This window comes from Bidens hawaiensis, unplaced genomic scaffold (genome assembly GCF_021521415.1).
Source record: "Bidens hawaiensis isolate Kalapana, Puna unplaced genomic scaffold, B.hawaiensis_p1.1 tig00014774_1, whole genome shotgun sequence".
NCBI lineage: Eukaryota > Viridiplantae > Streptophyta > Magnoliopsida > Asterales > Asteraceae > Bidens > Bidens hawaiensis.
This window is the reverse complement of record NW_027492301.1, coordinates 517,413-529,019: the sequence shown is the minus strand read 5'-3', so window position 1 is coordinate 529,019 and position 11,607 is coordinate 517,413. Positions and strand designations below refer to the sequence as shown.

General features: G+C 35.2%; 1 protein-coding gene across 1 annotated transcript; it reads left to right on the top strand.

Annotated features, from left to right (window-relative positions):
- Positions 1-6,710: 6,710 nt before the first annotated feature.
- Positions 6,711-9,172, top strand: LOC143547653 (protein RGF1 INDUCIBLE TRANSCRIPTION FACTOR 1-like). The gene is made up of 4 exons (XM_077039030.1): positions 6,711-6,884; positions 8,234-8,308; positions 8,514-8,654; positions 8,861-9,172. Exons 1-4 carry the CDS (start codon positions 6,711-6,713, stop codon positions 9,170-9,172), a joined length of 702 nt encoding a protein of 233 aa, XP_076895145.1.
- Positions 9,173-11,607: the final 2,435 nt, after the last annotated feature.

Sequence of the window (11,607 nt, the reverse complement as noted above, 5' to 3'; positions counted from 1 at the left end):
ATAGTCTAGGATTTTATAGTTATCGTTAATTGCATTACGTTAACGACACCTTGCTATAAGGGGATGCCAAATAGTCTAGGATTTTATAGTTCCACCAACCAAAAGCGATAAACACATAGGCATACAAGCTCACTCCACTCGGCACAGTTCAAAATGCTTCGATCAGATCGAGGTGGAGAGTATCTCAGTTCAGAATTCATACATCATCTGAAAGAGCGTGGAATTGTTTCACAGCTCACTCCACCCGGCACACCCCAACACAATGGCGTGAGTGAGAGGAAAAATCGAACCTTGCTAAACATGGTCCGATCAATGATGTGTAGAACTAACTTGCCTAACTCCTTTTGGAGCTTTGCCCTTTTGACCGCCGCCCGCATTGTCAATCTGGCTCCAACTAAAAAGGTAAGCAAAACCCCATATGAGATATGGTATGGGAGAAACCCAATTTGTCTTTCCTTAGAGTATGGGGATGTGATGCTTATGTCACTAGTGATTCTAACGATAAGCTCGATCCTCGCGGCGTAAAAGTTGTTTTCGTTGGATACTATAACCAAATTGGATATTATTTCTTCCATCTTGATATAAATGTGATTTATATCAAAAGGAAGGGCCACTTTCTTGAGCTCTCGATCGAAGAACTGGAGATAATATTGTCGATCTTGAAGAAATTCAAGAACTACAAACTAGCGCTGAGGAAGTTGGAACGTCTGATCCACAAGTTGTTGCTGCTAATACATCGGACATGAAAACAAGCGTTCGCAGAAGTAATAGAACTCGCGTACCAAACTCTAGATACCTATGGCATCTAGATGGTCCTGAGGTCCTCTTAGTAGCCGAGTCAAGTGACGAACCTACTAATTACAAATCTGCTATCTTAGATCCGGAATCTGAGAAATGGCAAGATGCCATGAAAGCCGAGATGCAATCTGTGCGTGACAATCAAGTATGGAACTTGGTTGAGCTACCCCCCGAGTGTCGGGCAGTAGGGAGCAAGTGGATTTTCAAGAAGAAAACCGACATGCATGGAAATGTGCAGACTTATAAAGCACGGCTAGTCGCGAAAGGTTTTACTCAAACTCAAGGTATTGACTATGATGAAACCTTCTCGCCCGTTGCTATGACTAAGTCGATAAGGATATTACTTGTCATAGCCGCGTACTATGACTACGAGATATGGCAAATGGATGTCAAAACTGCTTTTCTTAATGGACATCTTTCTGAAGATGTCTATATGGTTCAGCCTGAAGGTTTTGTCGATCCTAAATATCCTAACAGGGTGTGCAAACTGAATAAGTCCATTTATGGACTTAAACATGCATCTCGCAGCTGGAATCTTCATTTTGATGAGAAAATCAAAGAGTTTGGTTTTATCAAAAATGAAGATGAGCCTTGTGTTTACAGAAAGGCTAGTGGGAGCACTATATCATTCCTCATTCTGTATGTGGATGATATACTGATCATTGGAAACAACATCCCTATGCTTAAGGAAGTTAAGAACTGGTTGGGATCTTGTTTCGCAATGAAAGATCTTGGTGAAGCTACTTATATTCTAGGAATTAAGATCTACCGAGATAGGTCAAAGCGGCTTCTAGGGCTGAGTCAAAGTACATACATAGACAAAGTAATGGCACGCTTCTCTATGGACAACTCCAAGAAAGGAGCTCTCCCCATGGCTAAAGGAACCGTGTTGAACAAATCGCAATCTCCGAAAACGGACATTGAAACTAAGCACATGCAAGCAATTACATATGCTTCAGCGATTGGTTCTATCATGTATGCTATGTTATGTACTAGACCTGACGTCTCGTATGCACTGAGCATGACTAGTTGTTTTCAGCAGAACCCTGGCATTGCCCACTGGACTGCTGTGAAGAACATTATGAGGTACCTAAAAGGATGAAAGACATGTTCTTGGTGTTTGGAGGAGTGGAAGAAGAACTCACTGTAAGGTGTTACACTGACGCTAGCTTCCAGACTGACCGAGATGATTCTCGCTCACAATCAGGATATGTATTCACTCTAAATGGAGGAACTATTTACTGGAAAAGCTCCAAGCAGAGTGTGGTGGCGGATTCTACCACCGAATCAAAATACATAGCTGCATCAGATGCTGCTAAAGAGGCTGCTTGGATGAAGGAGTTCATCCCTGATCTCTATGTGGTTCCAAGTATTCATAAACCAATCGAGGTGTTCTGTGATAACACAGGTGCTACTGCTTAGGCTAAAGAGCCCAGGTCTCATCACAGAGCCAAGCACATTCTAAGGAAGTTCCATCTCATTCGGGAAATAATGGAACGGTGAGACATCATAATAAGCAAAGTAGACACAGATCAAAACCTAGCTGACCCGTTCACTAAAACGATGACTCAGGACAAGCATGATCATCACAGAGATGCTATCGGTCTTAGATTAGCTAGTAATTTATTTTGATTTAGTATTTGGATGTGTGAACATTTCAAAAAGTTATACTTTAAGTTCTCTTTTGATTTAATGGTTAAATGCAAATGTTGAATGATATAACTGTGTTCGTTTTAATACGTTTAATCCGTGAATATTGTATTCTAAATTATCCGTAGTCGGTCAGACTCGTGGGAACGACTCTGAATTAAGACTATTCTGACTTTGGACTCAAGGAGTTGACTTCCAAACTCACAGACCTCATTATGAATGACGTTGGATGTAACTCGCATCAAATCTTCTTCATGGATCTTAGTCATAAGATGTTTTGATACTGGTATACTCATTTAGTATCCTTAGACCTGAGATACATATTAGAACTTTCGTTTACTAAAGGCTATTCTTTGATCAGTGTCAACCGCTGTCGCGTAACTGCCAGCTATAAAGGCATTAGTTGGGAATAATCTGAAGTTCAGTGGGAGTTGTATGTAACCAAGATGGGATTCTGTACTCTTACATGATATGTAACAGTTAGACATCTTGGCGCCCTCGTTGATTCAAACTGGTAAAGTGTGAGGCCTCACCCAAACTAACTGTGTGTTTGATAGGACCACTTTGACTCTAGATCGAGAACTATAATGATTGAACGCCATATGAGATTGAACCTGATCCATGTCTCATTGTTCAATTGATGTCTTATACAGAAAGGATAGATGACAACGATTACCATAAATTTGTTATCTTGCAATATTGTATTCCAAGATTATTTTAGTTAATGAATTTAAAATGTTATAACCTGTTGGGGGCAGCTATGTGTAGCTAGAGCACCGCTGGCTGTCAGTATTGAGTAACTTAACCAGAAACCGTCCAAGTGGGAGACTGTTGGAATTATGGACCGGTTCGGGTAAGTCAATACGGCCAACCGGGTTATGAACCATGAGAGTTACACCGTGAGGTAACGAGCCATTGACCCGCTTAAGTTAGTTAACCGGGTTAGATACTTTAACGAGATGAAATTATATGGAGCGGGCTTTGGAGCAAGAAGTGGACTTGTTGGCCAATTGGGTTTATAACTAACTAAGTTAGTTAACCCTTATTATAGGTTATATAAACACATGATGTTATGGAGATAAACTTAACCCTAAGCCAATTAACAAGTCCTTAATCCTCTCTTGCACCATCTAGCCGCTGTCCGCCTGCCTTCCGCCGCTGCACAGCCGCCACTGCCCCACTACCGCTGTCCACCGCCGCTGCCAGCCCTTCCCGCTGCCGCTGTCCGCCTCTGCGCTGACTGCCACAGCGCCTGTCTGCTTCTGTACACCACCACCGCTGCCAGGTTGCCGTCGTGCACCGCACCGTTGGTCGTTGGATCTCGTTGTGTCACCTAGCTCGGTTCGTTAGCCTTCGGTGTCTCAACCGGTTAATTATTAACCGAGGTAAACTTAAATATATTGTTAGTTTATATTTAATGTTTTGACTCGTACTCATATTGTTTGTAACCGGATCCTGTCGGGTTTTGTTTTCGGTGCTGATTAACATATATTTTCCGCTGCGTATATTAGTTAATGTATTTAATTATTATTTGTCACGTTTATTGAACCGGATTTAATAAACGAAAGTTTAACTGATCACCACTGAAACCCAACAGGGTTGACCTTGGGCCATAACAATACTTTACCCATGTATACAAAAACAAAAACTTATAGGTACCGCGGCACATGATGTATAAGAATTTATACATCTTTTCGGCACTAAAATATCTTCAGATAAGCGTAATTTTGGCAATTACATTAGAATAAATAACCACTAATGTTTATAATTTCTGTCTATATGTAAATATAGCCATTAGGAATAAAACGAGCTGATATACGAAGAAAAATGGAGAAAAACGATGAAAGCAGACTCAACACAAGCATGGCCATGTCTAGAGCATGCGAAGTAATAAAAAAATCTGGAAGCCAAAACATGGCCGTGCTAACCTCAACACATTACTCACCTATGTTATCAAGAACAAGAGGAAAAGACAAATAGAAGCATTTAAAGCTTAAAATGGTTGTGCTTTGCCAAAAACACACCCCATGTTTAAAGTACAAGAAAAAAAGACAAACTTGGACTGTTGTGGACTTAACACGGCCGTGCCCAACTCACTACGGCCGTGTTAACCCTTGCTGTACGACCTGATAATAAGCATTTAATGCAACAAGACAAACAAGTCACCATGCCCGTGTTTTACTCAACACGACCGTGTTTTGGGCACCTGATCAGCCTATAAATTAAATGGTCATCTTCTACATTCAATAGACCTTGAAACACATTTACTCCACTTCAACCAACTCTTTTCACCACAATTAGTCTATGTGTAGTGGGGGGCTACAAATTATGGGCGATTTTTGTCATGTGGCGCCTAGTCAGCAAAGGAGGATTTTTGTTTTAGGTGTGTTTGTATGCTACATAAAATATTAAAAAAATAATAATTGAAACAAGAAACCAGGCGACAAATTCTCATCGCCCCCTGTTGCCCCTCTTATCACTGGGGGTGGGGGGTTCCCTCTGAAAATCGCCCGTCATCACCCTTTTTTATCATCCATTACACATTGCCTTAATAAGAGAATTATCCCATCCATCCAACCTTTGAAGACTAAGGAGATTAAGTTCTTGGAAGAAGTCACTAGCATCAAGGATTAGTCATTCAAATTGGTTAAATTGTTTCAATTTGATCATGTTTGTATCTATTACTATGCTTACTTTTGGCTAAATTTTCATAGTATCATATTGGTGTATAATGAATCTTAACTGAAGTTTAATAATATTAGTTAAACATGTGATCGGCTTTTAATAAGTAAAAATTATGTTGTAATTATCACTTGATAAGGAATGTTATAATACTCCAAAATAGATAAGGATATTACTTTTGAGGTGGGAACATGCGTTCAAGACAAGTAGGCCATCCTCAAATAGAAGGTACACAACGAACTAAGACGTCCTTATCCTTAGACCTTCTAGCCTATAGATACCGACCAAAACTCCAAAAGCTTTCATGCCATCCATTCTATACTTAATACTTCAATGGTACCATAATCAAAACCTCGTTTGCCTTGTAGCAACAACCACCGATATACTTGCTCATCTATACATTACCTAACACTAAACTGAATTAGATATAACCAAATACCCTATCCTAAATGATATCACATCCCATCATAAACTTATTACCATCTTTCATGTCCAAACGTCTTACTTATAACACTTTGTATGAAAAGTCATGGCCTCTTAGTTGAAATCGACCTATAATAAAATATGTTGATCTAATTACATCTCCTTGATTAAAGAAATAAGAGTAAACTGGTTTTTGTCAATAGAACTAACATCTAACTTCCTGAGAAGTAATCAAAATCAAGTAATAAAATTTCAACTAAAATGTTTGTTATGGATAATCAATATCAAGTAAAACAACTCCTCAAAAATTTAGCAGTCAAACTAATATCCTAGGGGTAAACTGGTGTATCCTCAACGTGTAGTGATTTTTGAAATAAAGTATGTGTAAAGTAGATTTTGTATCCAACATAGGCATAAAAATGTCAAATACTCCATCATGATCACATACGAAAATAGGTTTACCTTTGATCAAGTGATTGGTTCAATAGCTAAAGTCTTCCAATAGACCAATATGTTGTCAACACAATTACAAACATTTCACACCTGATATTTAAGGTGAAGTATATACCATTTTGTTTCATCTAAGAGAGAGAGAGAGATCGGATCAAAACGAGTGTTCCGACTTAAATACCTAACATGTTTTGAGTGCATTGATATTAAATAAAATGAAAACTTCATGATTAAACATGTACGAAAACAATCTATGATGGTTTGACCTAGAATATGATAAGTGATGGTATATCTAAACAACCATAATAAATAGTCCTTTAAAAAGATAGGGATGTTACAAATACTTGAAATAAGCAGGTGATAAATGAAAGAATATATAATAAATAATAATAAGAAGAATAATACGTAAGTGAGAACGACATCAACTTTATTTCTTGAACCTCGAGTATGAATACACTCCATATGGGTTTGTATTGGTTTTCTCCCAGCCTTCATTATTAGGTCTCCTATCCCCTACCCTCACCCTCACCCTCACCCTCACCCTCACCCTCACCCTTTCCCCCCTGGACTCCCCTCATCTCTCTACTTACCCTATATATAAAACATTGCTCCAACCCACATGCATCAACCATTCTATTATTTTCTTTAAGCCCACTTACACTTAGATATTATTTTTATTATTAGTCTGTGTGTGTGAGAGAAAGAGAATGATGATGATGAAGCCTGCATGGTTAGACGGTTTAATGGGTGAGAGCTTCTTTGGGATATGTGGTTTTCATGAGAATAAAAGAAAGAATGAGAAGAACATATATTGTTTGGATTGTTGTCAAAGCTTTTGCCCTCACTGTCTTCCTACTCATCACTCTCATCCACTTCTTCAGGTATATACATATATTTATAGTCTTTCATGCAACTTAATTTCACACTACATAACATAATATATATATTCAACAACAAATTACTAATAATTACACACATATTTATGCATATATTTAGTTTATATATTGGAATTGTATTGTTTGTTGTATATATTTATGTAAATCTATGGGAATTAATCAAAAAGCAAAAATTAACTATTTTCATATCAATTTAACTTGCAAACACAAGCAAGATATATGATTTGGACAAGAGATTGTTGTAATTCTTAGTTTTTGTTTTAAGTATTGATTTTGCTGATGAAATGATATGGTAGTATTTGTGACATAGGAATTGTGTATTATAAATTCGAGTTCACGAGTAAACAATAATTAAACGAATTTAGTCATATGTTTAAATCCAAAATTGAACCTTCGCCATGGACAAACTATACGAATTTCACCAGTTATGTATGGACATAGTAAACGACACTACCATTAATTCAATTACATAATTCCAAACAAAAGTAAATGTTTTATTAAATATAAAGCATTACTCCGGCCATGCTATAAACGTCTCTTGATTTTCAGTCTTTTTTTAAAGGAAAATAAGCAGGTACTTAATACACAGTTTAATCTTCTGGATTATAAATTCCTAGATTAATAATTTATTATAATTTATCATCACATATATTTTATTAAAAATAGAATTAGAATTATATATAATATATTTATATATATATATATATATATATATATATGCCATTGCTTTCACCTGCAGAGGTTCTCTCAGCTGTTGCTTTCACAGAAAGTAGATGTTTGACCAAATACTCATACTGGTCCATTTTGTTTTTTACACATCAAAACACTCATCTTTTTCAAACGTTTAACCTTTCTTCTGTTTATTATAATCATTGGTTTCATTCAATTATTACAAAAAAAAATGTTCAAAAGTTCTTGAAAGAAAGATATTGCCAATACTATGAACTCGGAGATGAATAGTTTAATAACAAATCCTTTGTCGATATTTGCTATGTTACAATTATCTATTAACATCTAATTTTCATCCGTGATTACGTGTTAGTAATCACGATTGTAGTCCAGACTATGACCGTATACAAGTTTAGTATGAACGTAACTGATGTGATGGTACATTTTGGAAAGCATGACTTGTACCGTGCCATTAAGAAAACGAGTCGATTTTGTCACGTATTGAGTTGTACATTGACAAGTTAAATCTTAGAAACATAAACATAAAATAAGATTTTTTTTTTTTTTTTTAAACATAAAATAAGATGGTATGTGCATTAAGGAGTTGTACGGATAGGGGACAAGTAGGTGTGGTTATTTAACGGGGTGGTTTCATCATGTGATAGGTGAGAAGATATGTTTACCAGGATGTTGTTAGATTAGACGATCTCGAAAAGCTCATCGACTGTTCTTTTGTTCAGGTAACTTTCTTTTGTCTTTTTGCTATACTTTTTAATTATTATTTAGTGTTGTTCACTGTGCTCGAATATTGTTGTACTTTTTGCTACTATTCTAAAAATGTTTAATACGTTACATTTCATATGAATGCTCATATTTTGTAGCCTTATGATAATTTAATTTTATGAAAACAAAGTTTGACTATTATTTATTGTTTTCATCACATAGCCTTATACAATAAACAGTGCAAAAGTGATATTCTTGAACCAGAGGGCACAAACAAGGTCATGCAAAGGCCCTGCAAATTCATGTTTCACTTGTGACAGAATTCTACAAGAGCCATTCCACTTTTGTTCTCTTTCTTGCAAGGTTAATTCCACTCTAGCCTGATTCGAGTTTTATTAGTTTTTTATAATTAATGTTCTCAGAACCGGACATGACTAGCTAGTTGACTGGTCGGACGGGTACTTGGTCCATTCATGAATCATGATTGGATTGTGGGACCGAACCAGACTAGCTGTTATGGACTTTGAACATTGCAGTTTTAACTGTTTTTGATTGGTTTGTGGGACCAGGTTGATCACATGATGTATCAAGGGGAGGATTTATCTAGCATATTGTGTAGGTTTGATGTGACTGATTTTGCCTTCTCACAATTGGAAGGGCTTCGAATGGATGGTTTAGAGTTTGGTGACGAAGATGGCCAGATCACACCCGACTCCATTCTTGAGGACTTTAAAGACTCGTCGGGCTCAGATAATGGCACAGCCACATATAAGCCAGAGATTAAGAGAAAGAAGAAGAAGAAAAACAATGACTTCATTCCCAAATTCTTTTCCTTTGGTAGTAGAAGAAAAGGAGCTCCACAACGATCACCTCTTTCTTAAGAACATTTGCATGTTATATTACAACGTATTTTTAAGTTAAGTACTAAATTAGGTTTGTTATAATTGTCTTGTAATAAGGTAATGTTGTTTATGACTCCGTTTAGTATGATGTCATTATGTCGATAGGAATGCGCACTTAGCAATTCCGTTGCAAAGGTAGATGTTTGAGATTGTAAATCCGTGGAGCTTGGTCTTGACTCGGCTCGAATCTGCCAGTTTTGTATTGGTGTAATGGAATATGCACATATGAAAATATGTATAAGAATATGTTTCTAAGTATTGAGTTCTATAAATTTCTAGAAATTTATTAAGGGCGTCTTAAAAAAATAAAAATTAGGTTACATATGTTTAAATTATTCAAAATAAACTGCATTTCCCACCATTTGCAAATTTACAGAAGACCATTATTTTTGGGCAACTATATTATTTTATCAATTATTATTTTGTTTATATTATATAGATAAATTAAGCTAATGATCTTATCTTTTTTTTTAATCAATTTAAAGGCACATGTTTTCTAAGTTTATAGACATTGTTTAGACTAAAAATTAAACCTTGTTTATATCAAAAATCAAGTTATGACTTGTTTCTCACTACCAACAAATTATAACGACACTCAAAATGAATCATACACAAATACGTTTTTGTTATTTGATGATAAATGTGTTGATGAATTTACACTTCATCTTAGTTCTAGGTAAACATAGAATTGTGATTGTAGTCTTGTATAAACACTTGTCTGTTTTGCTTTCGACCATGATATATATTTGTTAATTGTTATGTAAGTGTTGACTCTCTTTTTAAGCTAATTAAATATGACTGACAATACATATAAGTGCATTACGTGTGATTATGTTCACATGTTTTCTTACTTAAAATTGGTTGTGGCACAAACTTGCCCTTAGGAAGTCATCATTTAAACGTTTAGTTATTATTTTATTTTTAAAAATAATGGTGTAACATATTGAGATTAATTTTGGCCACAATATAACACATTTAAGAACTTAATATGGAACCAGTAATAATTTTGATGCATAACTTTTTTTATATGATTCTTAATTGAAGGATTTATCTTCGTATAAATTAAGAAAGTTAAATGAAAAATCGAAAGCCCTTCTTGCTGATTTTTCATTTTTCTTCTAAATTCCTGAATTTAATTATTATCAGTATATATATAGTTATTAACTTTTTTTTTGTTTATTATTACAATTCATTATTTAGGGTATAGAGATTTTATAAAAAATTAATTGAAAGGCTGAATGAACTTTTTAAACTTGTAGTTTGACATTTAACCATGATCTAATTCGGGCTTTCGAAAGGGGGCTAAAAACACTATTATAAATCGAATCAACCAAATAAAATTTTTGTTTTATCCAATTGTACCTACTTTTATCTTATTATTTATGTTTGTATGTTCACTAGAATTACACCGATCTCTAAGCTTAAATGAGTATAACAAAAGATGTAATTCCATGAAGTTTTTTAAACATAAAAGCAAATTAAATAAATCAAACTTGACGAGAACAGATAACTCAATCATGACGTGATTCAAAGACAATTCAAACCTCGTATATCATGTGGTTTTGACATTTTAACACTTACAATCATGTTCCTAGAGCACCGATTATTTGAATCAGATTTAAAAAAAAAAAAAAAACTGAAAACAAATCAAACTCTAATTATGAATCTGAATTCTACTTTTGAATTTTCGAATCGGTTTAGCATTAGAACCGAATGGAAATTACATTTCCTGAATTCATTATGATGATATTTGAAAAGTGGGTATAGAAGGCTGGGCTAAGGTGATGAAGCATCTGCCCCCAAGCATGAGAAAATGTCATTCATTGGGGCCCAATTAGAATGAAACCTTTTTTAGCATTTACAAATCACATGGTTATGGTATGTATAGATGCAGTTTGATTTGACACCCACTTTTATTGTTCAATGTCTCTTTCTTCCCAACAATTTTCTTTTTTTTCAATTCTTTTTGAGAAATAAAATATAGAAACTAAATAAATTATCTTTCCTTTTTCTATTAAAAAAAGGTTGCTAATTAAATTAAATATAAATTTGATTTAAGTTGGTCAATAGTGTTTTTCACTGCTTTTATTCTTATGTAAGGACAATTCAAGGATATCTTATAAAACCAAAATCTTTTTTCGTGATCTGGACCATTCTAGAACAATATATAACCATCTAGAGTAGTTCGGAACACATCGAACCAGCCTAGAACTTTCTGGCACATCCCAGAACAATCTAGAACATCCCAGGACAATCCAGGACAACTTGGAACAATCAAGAACATCCAAAAATGTCGTGGAGCTTTCCGGAACAGCCCACACAATTCTAGACCAGCAAAGAACCCTCAAGAATCATGAAGACCTAATAAAATAACCAAGAATGCTGGATAATTACTAAGAAATTGAAAACCTGCC

Excerpts from the sequence above, each read along its gene's own strand:
- LOC143547653 (XM_077039030.1), top strand. The coding sequence starts at position 6,711 with ATGATGATGATGAAGCCTGCATGGTTAGACGGTTTAATGGGTGAGAGC. Across the intron at positions 8,309-8,513 it reads TCGACTGTTCTTTTGTTCAG|CCTTATACAATAAACAGTGC; the intron begins GTAACTTTCTTT and ends TTCATCACATAG. Across the intron at positions 8,655-8,860 it reads TTTGTTCTCTTTCTTGCAAG|GTTGATCACATGATGTATCA; the intron begins GTTAATTCCACT and ends TTGTGGGACCAG.